The sequence below is a fragment of the Lepidochelys kempii genome, chromosome 18 (assembly GCF_965140285.1).
Source record: "Lepidochelys kempii isolate rLepKem1 chromosome 18, rLepKem1.hap1, whole genome shotgun sequence".
NCBI classification, from domain to species: domain Eukaryota; kingdom Metazoa; phylum Chordata; order Testudines; family Cheloniidae; genus Lepidochelys; species Lepidochelys kempii.
The window spans coordinates 16527908-16550672 of NC_136397.1; the positions used below are offsets into that span (position 1 = coordinate 16527908).

General features: G+C 42.7%; 1 protein-coding gene across 1 annotated transcript in view; it reads left to right on the forward strand.

The window, feature by feature from the left end:
• LOC144929547 (uncharacterized) overlaps positions 1-20868 on the forward strand; it is a 56429-nt gene extending 35561 nt beyond the window's left edge. Inside the window, exon 3 of the mRNA XM_078849377.1 lies at positions 20639-20868. Within this exon, the coding sequence (XP_078705503.1) occupies positions 20639-20868 (230 nt within the window). The remainder of the gene's footprint in view (positions 1-20638) is intronic.
• The last annotated feature ends 1897 nt before the right edge of the window (positions 20869-22765 follow it).

Here is a 22765-nt window from a genome sequence, read left to right on the forward strand (position 1 = left end):
CCAGTTATCATGGTGAGGTGAGGCCGTCAAAGAGAAACATCAAAAACTACCAAATCCAAATAACTTTCTAGGTGGGCAAAACCCAGATAAAAATTATAACTTGATGGAAGAAATGAATCTGAATGCACAGAGCCTGAAAATATAAGGACTTAAAGGGACAAATCCCCAGTGGGTGTAAATTGGTGTTGTTCCATTGAGGAATCTTGCCCACAAGGTTTAATTTAAGTAATTTGAAAAATAAACACAACATTATATTAATTTTAAAATGACGTACAGTAAGTTGTAGGAATGACTGCATTTTACTTCATAAATATATCGTGAGAAATTTTCAGAAGGCTGAGGCCCTGCCTCCCTCTTTTTGGGAGCAATTCACACTTGCAAAATTGGTGCCTTCTATTTTGCATTTGCAAATTGAATGGTAGGCACTAATCTGATTACCCATGCCTCTTGACTTGCACTCTCATTCAGGAACTTAAGGGCATGAGTATTCCAATTTGTTCCCACAACTGAAGTCATGATCCAGAATTGAGGAACAGCTTTTGTGGGTGCAAATCATAACAGCTAAAAAGATGCCACCCCTATTGAGCATTTATCCTCTTATTAATTAGTTATTGCATATATTTATTATGTGGATTAAAAAAAAGAAGAATGTAGGAGATGTTGTGCGAGGTTTCTAGGGCTCTTTCAATTCCCATTCTATTAGAAATGTTTCCTAAAATTCTTGTGCTCTTGGTACTTTCAGTAGCATATCTAGACAGGCTGTGTCACAATCTAACACTGTGCTACGTGACCTACCTTCCAGCATGCCACGTGCATGTTAATAGTGATTATCATGAGTAAAACAGGGACAGTAGCACCTAGGGTAGCACACCAGAGGTTTCATCTTCTTTGTTTCCACCAGGACCTTCTTTAGTTTGTTACAATAGGCCAGTTTCAGTGCTGGTGTATGTGATCAAAGTTTTATTAAAGACAAAGGAGTTGCACCTGTTCAGACCATGACTGAATTTGACCTAGTAAGTTTATTATCAACTCTTTTTAATCAAACACCTCCTAGTGTTCAGGACTCTTTATAATCATGTTAACATTTCAGCTAGGGTCTGCTCCAAAGCCCATTGAAGTCAATGGAAAGAGCCCACCGACTTCCGTGGGCTTTGGATGAGGATTTAGATGACTATCTGCAGCCTTTTCTTTTTCTTTTTACAAAAAATGTGAGATATTTTGTTCCCTGCCTCCAGTGGGAAAGATATTTATAACCGTCATCTTATCCAGCAGTGACAGCTGAAATGAGCGAATATTTCATGAAAGGATTTTGCCCTTTCAGAAGAATGTTCTCAAATCGCATATTGCCGCACTGCAACCTTGCTGTGCACTTGTTCTTCCTGTGAAAAGGAAATATATTCCTGTCAGATGCTTTTGCTGGACTGGTATGTGCACATACATTCTCTTAACATAGTAAATATACTGACATTAGTCACAGATTCCTTTCTTGTTGATGGGATGTTGATTATATGTCCTATAAATTTATGAGATAACCTGTCCCTGCTTCTCTCTCTCGTTCTCTGTCTCTTCTTAATCCATCATTGATGGTAGAATTCGGATGGTTTTCCAAACTCGAGGATTTATACTGTTGCTAGATTTTTCTGATATATATCCTGAAAGTTTAATTGGTCCTAGCCCAGAGTGATTGCCATCAGTTAAATTTTGTGCATGAGTGTGTTTGTTAATCTCTGACACCATATTTGCAACTCTGACCCTACATGTGCAATTCTGCCCCATTTCCATATGTACATCTCTCTCCCTCTCTCTTTCTCTTTGTCCTCAAAGAGGTACTCTTTCTTCTTGATCCTCAGTACTGGACATCTCGCCACCTAACTCCACAGGCCAAGGAAGGTTGGATCCCTTCAAAGCTCATCCATGCTGCTCTTTTTTTGATTTCTTTGGCTTTCTGAGATGTAGCTCAAGGCATGACTCCTCCAGGGTATTATATGCTGCCTTCATAGAGTCCCCTGGGCATCAACAGTTACGTGTTATGAACATCTGATTTGGGGCTGTTGCTCAAATTAACAAGTTTCAAGCAGAGTATCAGCAGTGGAAGCAGAGATAGTGAATTTATCTTCCTATAAACCTAGTTTTAGTAGCAGTTGGTATAGAAATGTAGGAAATATTGTCACATTCTTAGCATATACAACTGTAAAACAAAGTGTTCTGGATTCAATTCCTAGATCTGTAGCTGACTTGCAATATGAGTATGTGCATGCAGTATGAGGAAATTTTCTAAGACTCAGTTTCCCCATCCATAAATTGGTCATAATACTCACTACACAGGGCTGACATGAGGCTTATTTACAGTGTTCAAAGTGCTTTGAGAAATCTGGATGGAAAGCTCAGTATAACTTCAATGTACTATTTTTAATACTAGATTATGATTTTATTAGACTATACAAGCACAGGATTAGAAAGAGTGCTGCCATTTAGTGAACACAATGTGTTGGATTCTGATCTCAGCTACACTGGTGTCATTTAGGAATAAATCCATCATATTCCTTGGCATTACACCTGGGTTGAATTTAGCCCAATGTCACAATCTGAAGCACTGAAGGACCTGATCCTGAATTCAGTGGGTCTTTCCGTTGAATTCAGTGGGCTTTGGATCAGGCCCTAAATGAAGATTTTAAAAACTAGGATTTCTAGGGTTAGAAAATCCACAGTTTGAGCCTTTGAGATGTCATTTGTGTGGGCTGAAAGGGAATGGAAGTTTTCCTGGGGATAAAAGACATCTTGTTGTTAGCTTTTATTATGACCATTGTACTTTCTTGGGGAAGCAGAAAGGGGTTGGTTATTAGAAGCAAATGTTGCTGTTTGCTCCCAACAAAATCAGCCTGATTACACTTTAACTGACCAAATTTTGCACTCAAAGCCAGCGAGGCAAACTCTCATGATAACATTTGACACCCTGTCACTCAGGGTAGCTCAAATATGCACCATTAGGTGGTTGTATGACAAGCAGCTCTTAAAGGTAGAATGCCCTTGTTTGCTTGAGACAAGAATTGCTGCTTGTTATCCTAGATGCAGAGGATAGGAGTTTTTGATCCCATAATCATGTACAATTCATTAAAGTCTATGGGCATTGGGTGCCTAACTCCCTTAGGCCCCTTTGACTATCCCAGCCTATTTTGCTCAGTCCTTCATAGTAACTGAGGCAGATCATTTTACTCTATAATCTGGAGCTGTATCTATGTGCAGGAAGATAGCCGTGACCTAGGGCTTGTCTACACTGACAATTTACAGGGGTGCAACTTTCTCTCTCAGGGGCGTGAAAAAACACCCCCCTCAGTGCAGCAAGTTTCAGCGCAGTAAATTGCCAGTGTAGACAGTGCACCAGCACTGGGAGCTGCGCCCCCAGCACTGGTCGCTACGCCCCTCATGGAGGTGGGTTTTTTAGAGCTCTCTCCCAGCGCTCTGCCGCGACAACACAAGCCACGTTAAAGCTTTGCCGCGGTAGCGCTTTAGCTTTGCCAGCGTAGACTAACCCCTAGTGTCTTCATTTACTCTTTTTGGGATAGCAGAGAGTGTGTGTGTATGCACCTTACAACCAGACTAACAGTTAGTCAAGCCCCAAACAAGAGAAGGGATCCAATCCCCCAGACGTGGGGGAATAGCCCAGGATTCGACTCCCACTGCAGTCTCATTGCCAGAGTGTAATAAGGGGTTTGGCAATGAATTGTTTTCCCACCCCCTGAGCCCACTGTTGGAAAGACAGGTAGAGCCAGACCACGTTTTGCAGGGCTTGTATGGCAGGCATGGACCCCGGAAGAGCAAGGCTGGAGCAGTTACTTGCTTTGTTTGTGCTTGAAGCAGCCCTGTGTGGGTGTGTGTTTGTGTGTACGCATAAGTATGGCACTTAACCTTTCCAGGTTCTCCACTGGCTCTTGTGCCAGCAGGTGTCTCGGGGATTTCTGTCCCTACGTCTGGTGGAATCAGGATTATATCTGGGAGGAGGAAGGCATCACCCTCCAGAAACTGGGTGGGGATGTAGTGCACACCTGACAGGAAGAAAAAGGACTGGCTGTGGCAACTGGTACACAAAGTCTGTAGAAACATTTGTAGGCAGGGAAGGATGTGAGGTGAACGGCAGCCAGCCGAGACGCAAGTCACATGGAGGCAGCTCTATGAGGGATACAGAGAGTTGGAAGGCATAGGCTGAATGTCTGGTGGGGGGACAGACACAAAGTGACAGCAACAGAGCCAAGGCTCTTGACCATAGAGCAACTGAATCAGCTCCCATCAGAAGGGTATGGCTGGATGCTAGAGAAGAGTGGAAGAGCAATCTGTCAGCTGCATCTCAACTGCAGACACATGTGGTACATCAGTCTGAAGCAGTTAAAGGCCAACGTGGTCCCTCTTTCTAGCTGTCTGTAGAGAAAGTGGAGAGATCAGAAAAGAAAGTGACCTGAAATGTCGCCACACCCCACCCCATTTATTCTTGAGCATTGTTGGGAAACCAAGCCCACTTGTACTATAGTGTCAAAATATGGGAGCACATTTCTGCTGCTTGCCCTTTAGGGGTTAATGCAATTACATTAGGAAACTCTGCCTTAAACCTAGACTTCTCTCGGCCAGACATTCCTCCACCCCCTTGATAACTCACTGGCATGGCTTGTGTTTCCCAGCTGACCAGCCAATAGGAGCAGAGTAGGTATTAGCTCTGAGTCAGCAAATATGTCGGTTTGAAACCTGATACCAGATGTGCTGCAAGTAGCAACGATTTTTGCTCTTTTAAGATTTATTTTCCCCTGATGAAAGAAACTCCATGTTTCTTCTTTGACTCATTTGTGACAAAGTTTTGCTTTTTAATAGTCAGTCCATTAGTATGTAGAGGTGCAAGAATTCAGCCTTGCAGTATTGGTTTAATTTGCGAGGAGAGGCATCTTGCTGCAAAACTAACTTGCTTCCTGCTACTTCATGCAGGTGAGCAAAGTATAGCACAGATCTTCAGCTGGTGCGAATCCGTATACCTCTGTTAAAGTCAATGGAGCTGTGCTGATTTACACCAGCTGAGGATTTGGCCCATTATATTTATAGCACAAATATGGCTCAAGAACTCCAGGCTCATCTCCCCTTTGTGCACAAATGACACGTTCGGTTCTTACCCTGATTTCAGTCCTCCATGTCCACTCTCCTTTGTTAATTCAAAGGGGTATGAAAGGACTTCTTTCCGTCATTGCCCATAACAAGCTTCACCAAGAGCTTCTGTGCTCCTAAGTGAAAGCATTGCCCACATGGTCTGTACTCATGCATCAGATTATACCAGATTCTTTCCCTTGGGAAGTGTCTTGCAGCAGGAGGCCACAAGGCTACAGAAAAAGCCCCAGAAAGAGACACAATTTGAAAAGAGCATTTATAGTGTCTGAAGCTATGCTGGTCCCTTCAGTATAATCCAGTCAGTACCAGATCCTTGGTGGGTAAAAAATAGGGTCAATAGAGCTACAGCAATTTACAGCAACTAAGTGTGTGGCCCTCATTTTCCTTTGGATTGTGTATTCATTTTTGAAGTATTCAAATGTGGTTGTATAAAAATGGTGACAAATCCCCTGCCTTGCAGATGCCTTTGTATTGATATGCAGAACTGCAATTGATCTTCTCAGGAATCAACCACTTCAAATTTACCTTATCAACCTATTGCAACAAGAAGGTCTCACAAGGAAGCTGGGTCATTCCTCGGAGTCCTGCTGCAAGTTGCCACAAAACAGGACTGTTACTGGGCAACTGGGCAACATAAAACTTTCCTAGCAACCTTTTACTCTCTCAATATTGACATACATACTTTAATTAATAGGGGGTTATGTTTCCCAAAGAGGTAAAATGACCCAACTTTGTGCAGATAATCACTTATATTATGATGTGCAAATTAAAATAAACATATTTTTGAAGCACAGCACTCTATGCAGCTCATCTGTAAATCATGAGACTAATCCAACTGAAGATCAAAATAACCCATAACAAAATAGTCTTTTTGGCTTAATGTGCTGAATGTAATGTAATGAGGAAGATCCGATGGACTTTTGGTTTTCAGACTTGGAGTTATATATTATGGGAGGTGTTGGTGTTATTTTTAAAAGCACTATCTGCTTGTTACATCTACATTACTAGCTCTTTAAAACCTCTCCTGTGCTCCAGGGAATTTCCAGCCCTGAAAGATAAATTCCAATGAATAACACTGAGTTTCTGTAAGAAAAAGTCATTCCCTTTGTGTAGGACAGGAGGCATTGCAACAGATCAAGACGGGCATAAACTATGATATCAGAGAGCTAACTTGGAGTTCACCTACGTGGTTCCTACTTCTGGATAGATTTGAAAGATGGGGAAATCTAAATATAGTGTGATGACATTGCACGCCTTGCTGTAGTAGCCACAGATTGAGGTGTCCGAGACAAAACACACTGATAGAGTCCAACTGGCCTCTTACACCAGTGCGACTCATTCTGACAAATCCAGCCTTTTGAGATGTCAGAAGCCAATAGGGTGTGCTGGTAACATCAATGGACTCATATTTTAAAGTTATTAGCTGGGCTCACAGCAACCAGCCAGTCATAAAGGAATGTTTATTTTTAGTGGTAGCAATGGAACAGTATGGAAAATCCACCTCTAGTGTCAAAGCTTGCAGAATCAGGGCCTGCAGCCAAGCCTGGGACTAGCTTGTTGACCTACAGCTGAACACCCTTATTGACTAGACACCCTGGTTGGTTGAGAGGTATCACTAGGCTTGGTCTTACACCCAGCAGCAGCACCAGGCCAGTGGCTGCTTAGTGCTTATGCCCGCAGTTGCAACTGCCCCTGTGACAATCTTGCTTGGTTCCTGACTCCAGCTCTGACCATTGGTGCTGTTTTTTGCCACTGACTCTGAACGCTAGGCCTGACCATCACTGCCCTGGTCTGTGACAAAAGTCTATCACGGGGAACAAGGGACACCCCAGCTGACACCCATCATTCATTCTCTGGTGATCCAAACTAGGCTGATAAAATCCAGAGATTAGTGCATTTTCCCACTTGTCTTCCTCTTTCCTCCTATTTACAAATGCACCATCATTCTGTGAGCAGGTTTGATACAATTAAAATGACTCCCACTCCACCCTGCTAGGACTCGCCTTATCTAGCAAATTGCAGTGACTCAGACTAACTCTGTGTTGTTTGTTTTAGGCAACTTTGTTTTAAAATACTTTTATTTGCCATCTCTTTTCAAACCCATCTCTCTCCCCAGAGTTGGCCAAGGTAATCTGACTACAAGTTAGGTAAGCACTGAGTCATATAATTAATCCTTTTCCTCCTTTCACCTTTTGGGACTGCTTTGATTGTTGCCTTAGCTAAAGGGACTGAAACCTTATTAACAAAAAGGCACCCTAGGTTTAGCACGGAGTCTGATTTTATGTTGAGCAGCCCCAAAGTACTTGCTCTGTCTCCTGACAGGTATCTTTGAACCAGCTACACTAGTTCTGCATGGTAGTAAGGGACTTATTCTTAATCATAAGAACAAGACAGTGCAAGCATTTTATTGACTCCCTGCAGGCCACAGTAGACTTGGTATGTTCTCTGAATTGCCCTTTCTCATCAGCATACAAGGAAATCTGGCTTGGTTAATGCCTCTGGGCAAGGCCTGTTAATCCTTATTTTAGAGCCAAAACTGAAGAACTCACTCCGCCCCTACATTCTTCTTGTATCCAGTTATCTTGTCTAATAGAGACAGAACCTGCAAGTCCTTGGATTAGAATTTTACAGAGAGGGCTAGGTTCTCTGTTACCTCCAGTTTCTGCTGAGTGCAGCAGAGATGGTAGGGGCAATCAGAGAATTGGGTATGGCTCCAAAATTCTCTACCCAGCCCTGTCCACAGGCAGCATAGGTTAGAAGAGTCTGGGACTGCTCTAACCCGTACTGGCTGGCTACGTTCCCCAAGGGGCATCCTCCAGCTGGGGACTTCCAGGACACATCATGCTCTTCACTTCTAATAAAACCAATAATCCGGATGATATACGGGGATTATATTTCTCAGAAAGTGGGACTATCCACTGAATAATGAATAGAGGCAGTATTGCCAACTCCAAATGTTCAAAAACCATGTTAGATCATGGGATTTAGCTTAAAAATAATCAAAGCCTCTTGAAAAATATAATAAATTTGGGGTTCTTGTTAAATTCTTTTTTTCTGGGGGAGCCTTTAAGGTACACTTAGGTCACATTTCAAGTTTTCTGTGTGACCATCAGGGCTAGGAACTGCTTTTTAAAAATGAAATCTGAGATTTACATGCATTTCCATGTTTCCATGAACTGGGGCTTTAAGGAAAACCGCACATAGCATGAGAGTTGGCAACAATGTCCTGGCTTTACCAGTTTGCAGGATTAAGGGCTCTATGATATATTTGTTAAAGACCGTTTAGGACCTTTCAGCTTTCTCTGCAATATATATTTGCTCACTGCTTTGTGCTCTTTCCCTTTGACCTTTCAACAGTTTATAATACCAGGCATTAGCTGCAATCATTCAACAGATTTTGGCTATTGAGAAAGTGGCCATGTCTCAGCCCTTGTAAACTTCTTATAGTTGCTGCTATGCTCATATCACACAAGAAAAAAATACTGCACCCAGTGTTCCTCCTAAGGAGGAGAGGAGGGGAGCAAAACTCATCGAGGCAGAATTCTCATCAGATTGTTCCACAGAAGAGAGGCAGAGCAGGATTTCCTGTCTCTCCAGGACCGGCTCTCGGCACCAGCAAAGCAAGCATGTGCTTGGGGCGGCATTCCGGCCGTCCTTTTTATGCTTGGGGCGGCAAAAAACCTAGAGCTGGCCCTGTCTCTCCCCCCACCGTAGAAGGGGTGGAGCTGTGCTGACAGGGCTTCCCCTAAGGCTCCTTTAGTCTCCACAGCACAGAGGATTAAAGCACTTCTCTAAACGGTGTTAATTTCTGAGTGGTTCCTCCTGGGCATAGTGGGTAGATGATATGCCACCCCAGACCATGCTCAGAGTCCACCCCTTCTCTTTGTCCTTCCCATGCGTATGCTGGATTCTGTGGACAGCTCTCTTATGAGACCCTCAGAAGACCAGGGAAAGGGAAGTGTTAAAATGAAAAAAGGCACACACAAAGTTCGCTCGCCATGTAGATCCCCGTGGGGACATCTGGTCCACAGTGATTAAATCTCAAAGGGATTGGAATGTAACTGATGTGTAGTAAAATAATCATTCTGTTAAATATCAGTTCAATGGGCTGGACAAACGCACACCCCCACATGGGGAACGCCTTTATGGATTTCATGCTTGCTCTTTCACTCCAGCGACTGGCACACAGAAGTAATGAACTCAGTCCTGGAGAGGAGTGATTCACCTCACACCACATGACTGATCTCGCTAGTTGTCTCAGAAGCATCAAAAAACTCCTGAAGGAGTTGCATCCTACCCTGTTTAGCTGAGAAAACAGTTGGCCAATGCTCGTTTGAACGTGGGTGGAGGTGGTTGAGGCATTACAAAGGACTTGAGGGAAAAAACTCCTTACTTCTCCCAACCTCTACCACTCATGAAAAATCTGAACTCTTTGCCTATTTGGGAAGCCTATGAATTACCTGAAATTCCAAAAGAATTAGATATTAAGATTCTGAATGAATCCTTCATATTTAAACTTCTTGCCCTTATTACCAAGAATCACTAATTAAAACTCATTTTCTGCTTAATATGAAGAGCTGTTGAATGGTCAAAGAGCAACTTGTGTATAGTACAGTAATTATGATAAAGTATTTCAGATGGAAACTTTGATTTCTCGATAATTGTTCCTTCTATTTCTTTTTAATATTGTAGTCTACTATGCATATATTTGCTTTTCGGGTTAATTGCTCTGTTTTGAATATGCCTGTTAATAATCTCACTTTGTGCATTATGCTTTCATCATGAGTTAATCATTTTCAGGATTATACACTTATTGGGCAATAAACTGCAGCTTTTTTAGCATCATTCATATAAAAATTCCTAAAATACAATACAGTGAACTTCGAGTTTTGTGTTTGGATCATTTTTGCAAGAGTTGTGTACACTGTACAGGAGCAAGTACTGTAAGAAAGGATGATGTTTGTATCTGTAATCTTGCAGGGAGACATGTTGGAAATGGGGAACTAGTGCTTTAAAACAGAGGCATGTTATAAAAGGAGGGCTACATTTTGAAATTGCACAATTGTGAATTTATATTTGTATGTGCCCTAACCATGTCCATTTGTGCAGATCAGATATTTGTGTGTGTGTAAACAGTTTATTAGAGCTCAAATGGCTATTTGCAAGCTCAAATATCTGATTTGCGTGCACTATCATGGTAATTGTGCTCACAAATAATGTGTGTGCAATTACGAGCACATTTTGCATATGAACCTCTAGCCTCCCTATCTAAAATGTTGAGAAATGCAAAAAATAAACTTTCAAATAATAAGAACACTTGAGACTTCAAGGAGTCTACTCCTCTCTTGATGAACACACAGCTTCGAGCATACCCTTAAAGTTATTGAGCATGGAATTGATTCCTGCAAGAGTACAAATTTGTTTTCTTATTCATTGCAGTAGGAATGATCATTGTAACCCTCAGTTGATACTCAGGTGGGGGTCATTGGTGCTTCCTTGGGTGTCCCTGTTTGTAAAAATTAGGATGATATTTTGATCATGAACGTGAATCATGGCCTAATATAGTACTGGCTAGAACCAGATATAGATGAGGCAAGCACTGTGTTTGCTTCAACTCACAGCTCTGCCAAATTCATTACAGTCCTAGTCTATAAAGCTTCTGGCTTTTCTATTCTTTGTCCCTGCCCCGATCCCCACAGCTCTGTCTGTATACCTCTGTCCTACTCTGCCACACCCTTACTATTCCAGTCCTGGTCCCTATACATTGCTCTACCAATGTACTTCAGTTCTGCCCACAACATACCTGCTATGTCTTTCCTGGCTCTTAACACAGGTCTACCAATGCACCATATTCCTGGCCTCCAACACCTTGGTATTCCAGTCCAAGGCCTTTCTTTGACAAACATACCAATCCTGTCCAAATGTGTGCTACTTTCATGATGTGAGCATAGATTAAAAGAAGAACAAAAGAAGCATACAAAACGAAGGAGCGTCTGTAAAGGGTTAAATCCCCAGGTCCATAGTATTTTTTCAGGGCAAACATCCATTGAAGTCAGTGGGAGATTTGGCTGAGTAAGGACTTCCAGATGTGGCCCAAATGAAATAATAATAAATTAACAAAATAAAGACAGGGAATAAGGAAAATAGATTATAAGACCAATGACAAACCTGAAACAACTGTTTTATAGCCCATTCTTCTTGCTAAAGCATTAGCTTTCACAACTGTTCAAAGTCAGGTCACAAATGAAATTGAGTTCAGTTTGAATGCATCCGATGAAGTGAGCTGTAGCTCATGAAAGCTTATGCTCAAATAAATTTGTTAGTCTCTAAGGTGCCACAAGTCCTCCTTTTCTTTTTGCGAATACAGACTAACATGGCTGCTACTCTGAAACAGTTCAGGTTGTGACATTTTAGTGGACTTTTGATCTTTGTAGGTAACTTCTCAACCTAACTGACTATCTGAGACATCTAAATCAACGTTTCTGACCTTCTCATATTTGCTAGGTACTTCAGCTGTCTTTTAAGACACAGACGTCTTTTAAGCTATGGGCTTCTTATTCTGGAAAGGCATTTGAATGTCTTTTTACAATAAATTAATTGTTGATTAAAAAAAACCCACTAAAAAAGAAAAGAAGCAATTAAAGCACACTTAGGGCCAATAAAAATAAGAATGTACGAACATAAGAATGGCCACACTGGGTCAGACCAATGGTCCATTTAGCCCCGTGTCCTGTCTTCCAACAGTGGTGAATGCCAGCTGCTTCAAAGGGAATGAACAGAACAGGGCAATTATCAAGTGATCCATCCAGTCAGGCAGTCCCAGCTTCTGGCAAACCGAGGCTTAGGGACACTCAGATCATGGAATTGCATCCCTGACTGTCTTGGCTAATAGCCACTGATGGACCAATCCCTCCATGAATTTACCTAATTTTTTTTAACCCAATTATAGTTTTATCCTGGGCAACGAATTCCACAGGTTGACTATGTGTTGTGTGAAGAAGTACTTCCTTTTGTTTCTTTTAAACCTGCTGCCTATTAATTTCATTGGGTGACCCCTGGTTCATGTGTTATGTGAAGAGGTAAATAAAAACATCCTTATTCACTTTCTCCACACCATTCATGATTTTATAGACCTTTATCATATTCCTTCTTAGTTGCCTCTTTTACAGGCTGAACAGTTCCAGTCTTTTAAATCTTTCCTCATATGGAAGCTGTTCCATACCCTTGTTCATTTTTGTTGTCCTTCTCTGTACCTTTTCCATTTCTAATGTATCTTTTTTGAGATGGGGAGACCGGAATGCATGCAGTATTCAAGGTGTGAGTGTACTATGGATTTATATAGCCGCACTATGGTATTTACTGTCTTATTATGTATCCCTTTCCTAATGGATCCTAACATTCTGTTAGCTTTTTTTGACCGCCGCTGTAATGCAGTATGTAGCATGAAGTCAATAAATGTTTGCCTTCGTCAGGAAATCATCACAGCAGATACTATGGGTTAAACACAGTTCTTGATCACTTTATAGCCATTAATAACATTGGTATCTAGGGAAACTTAGGTAATAAGACTGATCAAAACTTTAGTGAATAAAGTTGATCACCTGCCGGGGTCAGGAAGATTTTTCCCTCCTTTCCCTACAGCCGGGGTCGGCAACCGATGGCATGCATCCCAAAGGCGGCATGCAAGCTGATTTTCCAGTGGCACTCTGCTGCCGGCCTGGGGTTCTGTCTGCCGGCTCCTTGCCAGCCAGGGTCCCGGCTGCTGGCCCCCATCAGCCCGCTGCTGGCCTGGGGACATTGGAAAATTCAGCAAGGAAAAGCCAAGGGCAAGGATCACACTAAACTAATAAGATCTGCATTTTAATTTAATTTTAAATGAAGCTTCTTAAACATTTTTAAAACCTCATTTATTTTACATACAATAATAGTTTAGTTATCTAATATAGACTTATAGCGAGAGACCTTCCAAAAACGTTAAAACGTTACTAGCTACTAGTAACTAGTTACTAGTTTTAAAACGTTAAAACGTTACTAGCACGCGAAACCTTAAATTACAGTGAATAAATGAAGACTTGGTTCACCACTTCTGAAAGGTTGCCGACCTCTGCCCTACAGCACTGCACAGTGGCTATGTACATTATATGTTTCTTGTCTCACTCGCTGTAAAGCATCAACTGCTGGCCACTGCCTGAGGCAGAATGTCCGACTTCACAGCCCAGTGATTGCATCCAGTATGGCAATTTCTGTTTCTTGTACACCATTGCACCTAACCCACTTTCATTTATTTAGTTTAATTGCATTGGTCCACATTTTCAAAAGTGCCCACTAAGTTTGGGTGCCCAACTTGAGACATCTAGTGGAAGTATAGAGTCTAATGTATCTAAATCTCGGGCCTCTTCATGACTCCACTAGAAGTTTGTGCTGTTTCAATGTTTCTAACAAAATGCTTCTGTCTCAATAAGGACTGTCGACACTCATTCCTGTTCTGGCATACGAAGCATCAACATCTGAGCTTATAAGTGTAAAAAAAAAAAAAAAAAGTCCCCTGAATTCTACAGTTCAGATGTATCACACACTGTGTGCACTTGATTTTGGAACGTCTCAGAAAAAAACTTTGGGCCAGATCCTAAGCTGTGCCAAATTAGAATTGGGAGGCATGGCTAAAGGATCAGATTTATAAAGGAAGGAGCAACATTTCAAAGGGGAGAACCAGCAAGATGAAGAGTTAACATGCTCTAGGGTTATTTTTTCCAGTTCAGCTCAAGCTGCCATTGGATCCGGTTCCAGGGCTTGCTTAAGTTCCTGTACAAACCCTGATTAAACAGGAAAAACCTGTGAATTGTTGGTTTTGAATTCTGGATTGGGGGCAGGGTGCACTCAGGTAACACATGAGTCATGTTTCATTTGAATTTCTAAAACCTCAGAGAGAAAAGGAAAAAACTGGAGGTTTCTATAGGAACAAAAATAAAAGATTTAATATATGTTCTTCCTGCATTCTTTACATTCTTTTGTTAGGTTAATGCTAAAAAAGTCCTCCAGACCCACACACAGTATAAGCTTAACTTCTACAAAGTTAAACTTTTCTATAAGTGCAAAGCAACATTTCTGTCTCTAAGATCCATTTCTGTACTAGGCTGCATTTCATCTAGTGATGAAAATGATGTCAGTACTTTCAGTAGATCTAATTTCTTCTCCAGAGGAGGCATGCGTGTACCTGTCTCTTTTCCAAAAGATCTTTTCCCTAGTAAAATCCGTAACAATATCCTGATACAGGAATCCCCTTTTTGGCATGGGCTCATTTTCTTCTATTTGAACATGATGATTCAGAAAACTAGTACAAGACAAACAAAAGGTGCAGGCTTTCTATGGGCTGGTTATAGTTAACCCCTGGAGATCCTGTGGATGTGAACTTTACAGGCACACAAAGTTATATTCTCATGATATATAGTCTATCTTCTTCCAATTGTCCCTTTGCAAAATATTATGGCCTGGACCTGTCTGGGCATGATGTTGAAGGAGTTAATTGGGACTGGTGAAACAAATCTTTGACTTTCAGGGCTGAATAAATTAGGAATATGACATGGAGTCTACATAGAATCATACGTATATATATTAGAAATGGAAAAGACCTATTAGTTCATTGATCATAGAATCATAGAAATGGAGGTCTGGAAGGCCTTTGAGAGGTCATCAAGTCCAGGTGTTTATGCTGAGGCAGGACCAAATAAACATAGACCATCCCTGAAAGGTGTTTGTCCAGTCTGGTTTTAAAAACCTCCAGTGATGGAATTCCACAATCTCTCGTGGAAGTCTGTTCCAGTGCTTAACTACTCTTATAGTTTTTTTCTAATACCTAACCAAAGTCTCCCTTACTGCAGATTAATCCCATTAAATCATCTAGTGCCTCTCTAACTTCTGCCTGCAGTATATTTGCTACTGCTTTGTCTCCTCTCATTTTCAATACTTTAATTAACTGGGTAGTGTGCATGTGAAGCACTGCCCTCTACTGGATGGAAGAAGAACTGATCAACTGTGAGTCATAGGCCCTATACTGCTAACAGCCAGTGAAGATTAGGCAACATGGTAGGGACCTGTGCTTTTGTGATGTCTATCCATGCTGAAAGTGAGGTGCATACACAAGTTGCCATGAGATGTAGTGTAGTGACAACTGATGTTCCTAGGAGACTGTTTATTGTAGTGATTTCACTGCAAGTTTTAAAGGGCAGCAGTACATTTTGTCTTTCATGATCTCTATGGAGCACAGAGATTACCTTTTACCCCCAATGAAAGGACAGAAATCTCAAATACATTTTGTTTCTCTTCCTGGGAGTATATTTTCTCATTTTCTGTGGGAAGTCATTACAGAAATCAGTGACTCTAACAATTAATAATGGAAGTAAGGCTACACTTTGCATAAGTAAACATTAATATCCTGTCAAGCACCACTGAAACAAAACTGGTGAATGGCAAAAATGTCAGCAAAATATCAACAGCTTCCATCAGGCCTAATCTCTGCGCAGTGATCAACACTTCATGACCAAAAAGTGCTTTGAATAGTGTAGCTTTGAATCACAGCTTCCTTCCCTGAATTATTGCTGCTCTGATTTTATTTGCAAATTAAGGCACAGACACAGGGGTAATTGTTGTTTTAATATTAACATTTTCTGGAAAGCAGCCTGAGATGGTGTAAATCAGCATAGCTCCATTGACTTCAGTGGAACCATTTTATATCAGCTAAGGGTCTGGCCCAATTTCTTTCTATTTCCAAAAATTAAAACAAGATGATTTCAGATTAATTTGCTTTGAGGTGCAGCTATTTTCTGCCTATTCATTTTGTGCAGGCCACTGAACTGATACCAGTATAGCAGGTCAGATATAAGGCATTTGCACTTTGGCACATAACAGCAGTTTCATATTATCTGGTATTGGAAGAAACTGAACAATTTTACTTGTACTATGAATGATGGTGAAACAACCACCCTCTGCCTACACTTTATTTCCCTGTTGTCAGCCCTGAGAAATGAACTCACTGCTTAAAGGACTGTGCAACCCTCCCCAAATAAAGAATGCGGAGCTGATGTGCTGATAACCACTGACTGCGAGGGGCACATTTTCACAGCAGTGGGCAGGGACTTACCTTACAGCTCTCCTTGACTTTAAGGGTAGTCATGCAATCACATTCCCACACCCGATACCATTGTGACTCCTCCAGTCCCGTACATTTCCAGAGCAGTTAAGATTGCCGGGCTCCCAAATGAACGTAGCTGTATGCTTGTTGGTGTGGCATGTGTAAGCCTGTCTTACAGATGAAATGTTTTTGTTTAAATACTCCTTTACTGCCTTCCTTCATAAAAATCACATTCTGTGGGCCAGATCCTCAGGTGCTGTAAATCAGTGTAGCTCCACTGATGTCAAGACAGCTATGCTAGTTAAACTTGGCTCTACAAGCCTAAGAACGAATAACACTGTGCAGCCTGGAAAGAGGGTGACTGTGCATTCGCTTTCCTGCTACATTCTCACGCCATAAAAGCTTTGCAAGTTTTACACTTTCCATTTTCTTCTGGGTGACACGTGCCCGTGGGGATAGAACATGCACCCCGATCCCTCCCAATGGAGCTAGGCCGTTAGGGAAGCCATGAGGGTGGAGACCAGAGCTGGTGTAAGGCACAGCACCTCCATCGTGTTGCTGGCCGGGGCGACTCACAGATCCTTGGGGACCTGCCAGGGTTGGGAGTGAGGCCCTGCACTCCCACAACAGAACAGTATGGGGGGAAATCTGTAGGAAGGGATCTTGGCAGAGATTTCCTCCCACAGGGTCACTCCAAGATGTTTTATGGTGGGAGGGGACAGGGAGAGGACAACTGGGCCACGGTGTTTTGACCATCCTCTACTTGTAACTGTAATTATACCTTATCTTAGAACAGGTATTTATCTATTGGATTATGCTATGCAGAAACATAACAGGCAAAGGTTGTGTTTGTGTTTGGAGAGCAGGGGTGCACTGACAAGGCAGAAGTGGGAAACTTGTGCTGTAGCTGCCCATCCTCTACCCATCTGGTAGATAAATGGAACACTTCAGTCTCCAGGACTGTCAGGCCTGCAACTTTTATTAGTGCTAAATTCACACGTCTTAAAAAGAATTGGGGTGGGGGTGGCAGGTTGTGCTATTTTTCATTACAGTGAGTCAGTAAATGAACCCAGGGGATACAAAATACATTTACTGATAATTTCTTCAAATCCTCCACACGTGTGATCCTCTTGACTACACAGGTGTTAGTCCTAGTGAGAGTCTGGTGTCAGAGTGAACAGGTTCATTACAATCAAAGAAGAAGACGGTGTCTTCTCTTTCCTCCCTCTCAGGCCTTTAAATCTCTCCTTCCTGGGATCAGATAACAGCTATCACTTGGGTACCAAGTACCAGACTGGAATGTTTGGCAGCAGACAGACATGCATTTTGGCTGCAGTATGCCGTACGGAGTAATATTTTGCTGCCCACATGTTTTCAGACACTAACCCCGGAGTCAAGAAAACCCAGATTTGTTGGTATTCACATTGAGGGTGGGTTCTGTCATCTGGATCACCATCTACCAGAAGCAAAGTAGTTCAGGAAACTCATACTCACTTGTCATCCCATCTGAATTTGGTCCTCGGAGAGGAAAAACCCCATTGAGCCATCCCATGTCCTCAGACTCCTTTTAGATTCCATCAGAGATATTTACAGTCTTAATAAATGTACAGTATTCACAGTATCACCAGAGAAGCTTCAGCTTTCACTGAGATTTAGCTGGTTAAAGGAGAAAAAGGGGATGTATCTGAAATTCTGTCCAAGACTGATCAGAAACCATCTAAACTTGAAATACTTACAATTAAGTCTGTTCCAGTATAGGTGCATGGAGCCCTTTCCCCCTCCCTAGCTTTCCACCACAGGACAAAGCAATAGTTTTGGCTGCCTGACCTCTCTAAACACAAGGATGGGAGGGGTGACAAACTAGCATTGGCATCAGTGTTCAGTGCCCCAGAACATGCGTATCTGGGCAGGATGGGGAGTGAGGGAGGGGTTCATCAGAGAGCTCCCGTATAAAGACACCATGGTAGAGCATATGCTGCATCACTGATGATGAGTCCAAACTTTGCAATGCCCCACAAATATAATGACTCCAACCACTGCCACTTGGGTGGTGCGCCATCTACCCCTGGTCAAGCAGTACATCAGTGCATGTCTGTTCCTCTGGATATCTTGCTTAGGTCAGTGATGAGTTTGGTGGGCATCCATCCTCCAGGTATCTCAGTTCAGAATACTAATTCTAGTTGGTGCACTTCACAAAGCCGCTGTGCCACACGGTTCAGTACAACTGGCAGGGCACTTCTCAGGAGAGGCCCAGGCCTGGACCAGTAGGGGTGTTGATGGGCAGGACTGAGATACATAGGCACCGCTGCATGGAAAAAGGTTTACAGGGTGCATGCCTGCATAATAGTACCCAGCTCCAGCCCTGGTACTACTTGTTTCACTTTTATGAAAAGTAAATTCACTCCAAAATATAATGACTGAAATGATATATTTCTTTACAGTCTTTTGATTGCTTAATCTGAAAGGGTCTTGGCCAAGATGATAGTTAATTACTCACTAGCAAATGGAAAATGTGACTAGTGCATTATTAACCTTCAGCTGGCTCCAACGTGAAGTTTGGCAAATACAGTTAACTTTTTATCGGTTTTACTCAGAGTTGTTCATTGTGTAGCTTTAAAAAAAAAATAAATAAAAAGATCTGGTATGGTGAGCAATTCCAGGAATTCCACAAGAACATTCCCCAGCAGACAGGCTGAGTTTTAGGTACTTTTTACATGTATGAGGGTTTTTTTCTTTGCCTGTTGTGCTTGTGAAAATGTTGCTCCTTCTTTGGACACCAGTGTCAACCCTCTGCCAAGCATAGCAGGTGGCCAGCCAAGGCCTCCCAGTCAGTTTCCCAGTGAAGGAGAAATCAGTGACGTGGAGTCCTGGGATATTCTAAATATAACTTGTTTTATTTACATATATATACACCACTCCTTGATCAAAGCAGGTCAGACACATGCAGGCAAGTTCTCCTTGCAGGAATCTCAGCCCAAGACCAGCAGCCAGTACCCAAGGAGCAACCCTTCCTCAAGAACTGCTTCTAATCAGAGATCAAGGCCAAGAACAAACTGTCCTGCTGCTCACGTGGTTCCCTCTCCAAGCACCGCTGAGTCTACATGAAAGCTTGCATACCAAAAACTAACAATGCTTGGAAGACTGTGTGTAACAGAGGCAAATGGTGACATCTGCCATAACGGACATTAACATTAAACCAAATCCTAAAATCCTTACCGTGATTTTACTCAGGTGATTTCTTCAACTATTACCCATTATATATACCCCTCATTCCTGAGCAAGCTGATTAAGACACTTGCCTCCAGCTCCACCTAAAAGCTGCTAATATCCTGGGCCCCGCCGAATAAGGCTTCATGCCAGGACATGGAACAGAGATGGCACTGAGAACATCGATGGATGATTTCCATAATTTCTTTCAGGTCACACCCAAGAAAGTTGTGCTAAACACCTCCAAGCCCAGGGATCCTCCACTCCTCCATCCCATTCAATAATCCATGTGAAGACACTAAAGGAGACTGTGAAACAATATGAATAAAAATGCCAGCAAAACGCTCCCTATGCTCCACATAACCGTGTCACCAAACCATGCCCTTTGTCTTCTTCACTCCTTGCAGACTTCATGCCTTTTTCCATGTCACCAACGTGCTTGAGACAGACACCCAGAAAAAGTAGCTCAAGTGCTCTTCTATGCCTCCTTCCGAAAATACTGAAGAGCTAACCATTTCTGCGAAACATGTTAGGTGTAATGATCTTTCAGCAGTCTATGTTTCTTTCTTATTGTACCATAGGTTATTGAACCTTTAAACTTGATTCTCTTTAGGGCAAGGACTCTGTCACTTGTTTGGCACATTTTTCCTACTGTCTATTGCCATTTTAGCTGATGGCACTATATAAATTAGTAATGATATTAATGATAACTGAATTTGCCCAGGGCTATCCCCAAGCCCACTTTGCAACATAATTCTCTCTGTCCCCACGTTTGCTTGCTTCTTAAAATACTTTAAATCAGGACTACTGTTGGAGCACCCTCTGCCATTGCGTGCCATTGCATGCCAGTATAAGAGCACAGGCATATTGGCATCTGTTGGGCCCTCCAGAGTGGTGCTTCTGATTAACAAAGCAATTGTGGAGCTGATTAATACACTTTGGCAGGCCCCCTTCTTCCCTCCCAACTATGGCTAAATGGGCAGAGAGGAAATACTTTGTCCCTTCTAAAGGTTTTGTACACCCCTACTCTCACCTGCCCCCAAGCTTTTTGGAGGTGGCAGCAGCTAATGAGCAGGAGAGGTAGGGGCACTGAGCGTTGACAACGAGGGGTAAAGAATCAAAGAGGCTGGACTTTTTTTGGTCATAACCTTTATTTGACAGGAGGTCTACAGCTTGGAATTGCTAACCAGCAAGGTCTCCTAAGTCGCTATGACTTCGCCCTATGGGAAAATATCATGAAGTTTAAAGACGGGCTACTGGAGGATGCCAGAGGAGTTCACTCTGATGGTAGAGGAAGACAAGCTGGTGGCAAGGACAGCTCTCCAGGACAGCTTGGATGCAGTAGATTCAGCAGATCCATCTTGGCTGCAGTCATACAGTCTCCCTCCTGAATACAGCTGACCATCCAGGACTTGCCCTTTGAGGATCCCTCCCTCATTTTGAAAAGACAGATGATATGCTGCATAGCCTAGAGATTCCAGGGCAACACTGAAGTCGCTTGGAATCTACACACCAGTGACAAAGAGGAAGCAGTTTTGGCCCTAGCAGGCTCACAGATCTCAGAGCTTTATACCTCAGACCCACAATCTGTTGAGAAAAAGGGGCAACCACCACCTCCCTCATCATCTGCGACAGCAGGTTCCTCTCAGCCAGAGGCCCAGTAGAAACATACATTTTGAAAGGTTTGTCGAGGGCAGCACACCAGTACTTGTGACAGACCAATCTGTTCCTACCCATATCTTTGCCAATCATCTATCCCACTTCCTTCATGCTTGGACTCACATCCCATTGGATTGCTGGGTCCTTAGCACACTGGATCTGGGATATTCCCTTCCCACTTCCTTTCCTCTACCTCTTCAGGGACCACTCTTATGGGACTGTTCTTCAGTGGGAGGTCCAATCTCACCTTCTAGTGGGGCTACAGAGGAAGTTTTTCTGTTTCTCAGGGGAAAGGGTTTTTATCCCCATTATTTCTTTATTCCCAAAGCAAAAGGTTGTCTCAGACCTATTGTAGATCTAAGAGAGTTAAACAAGTATCTGAAGAAAATAAAGTTCAGCCTGGTTATCCTAGCTGCCCCTATTCTTTCCCTGGAACAAGGTGACTGGTACGCTGCCCTTGGCTTAAAGGACATCCACTTCCATATAGTGATCTATCCAGACCACTGGAAGTTTCTCACACTTGTAAAGAGTGGAACCAACTACCAATTCATAGTATTTCCTTTTGGCCTATCAGCAGCCCCTCATGTTTTCACAAAGTGCCTGGCTCCAGTAGCTGCCTATCTGAAGAGACTGGGGATCCATGCGTTCCCCTGCCTGGGTGATGGGCTGGTGAGAGGCTGGTCCAAGTCTCAAGTACTGTCCAGTGTCACCGTCATCCAGTCTACTTTCAGTGCATTGGGGCTGTCACTCCGTCAGGACAAATCAATTCTAAAAACCTGTGCAAAGAATAGAGTTTATAAACCAGAGCGTTTCTGCCCCAGTCAAGGTTCCAGACGCTCTGAGACTTGGTCTTGGCTCTAAAAGCATATCCCATTACTGCAGTGCACACTTACCTCAGACTTCTGGGGCACATGCCAGCATGTACCTACATAGTACAACACGGCAGACTTTGCTTCAAAAGGCTTGAGAGATGGCTAGCTCTAGTGTATGTCCCCTCTCTGGACTGGCAGACTGATCCGTGGAATGTTTGTGTGGGGAGTTCCCTTCGTTTCTCCACACCCAGTTCTCATGCTGGTCATGGATGCCTCATCCTTGGGCTGGGGAGCACACATTGGAACCTTGTAAACTCTAGGGCTGTGGTCCTCACAAGATCTGAGGACTCATATAAATGTTAACGAGCTATGTTCTATCTATCTAGCCTGTTTGGCCTTCCATCCACATATTGTGGGGGAAATAATCTGCTAGTGTTAATGGACAACACAGCAACTATGTTCTATGTAAACAGACAGGGAGGGGGTATGTTCATCCTAACTATGCCAGGAGACAGTTCTACTTCGGGAGCTCTGCATAACCAACTTCACTCACCTCAAAGCTGATTACCTCCCAGGAAAGCAGAGCACATTGGCAGATCTTTCTCCAGCCACTGTTTGTACATCCAGACAGGGCCAGGTCCGTCTTTCAGCGTGAGATCAAGCAATCCGCAAGCCTCTGACCTTCAGGAGTGTAGCTGAGCCCTTTAACCACTTAACCCCCACACCTCAGTATGTCTGCATTATGCAGTGGGATTATTTCTTTATTTTATTTTTAAAGTGACCCCTTGCTTAGGGTCCTTTCAACATTATTAAAACA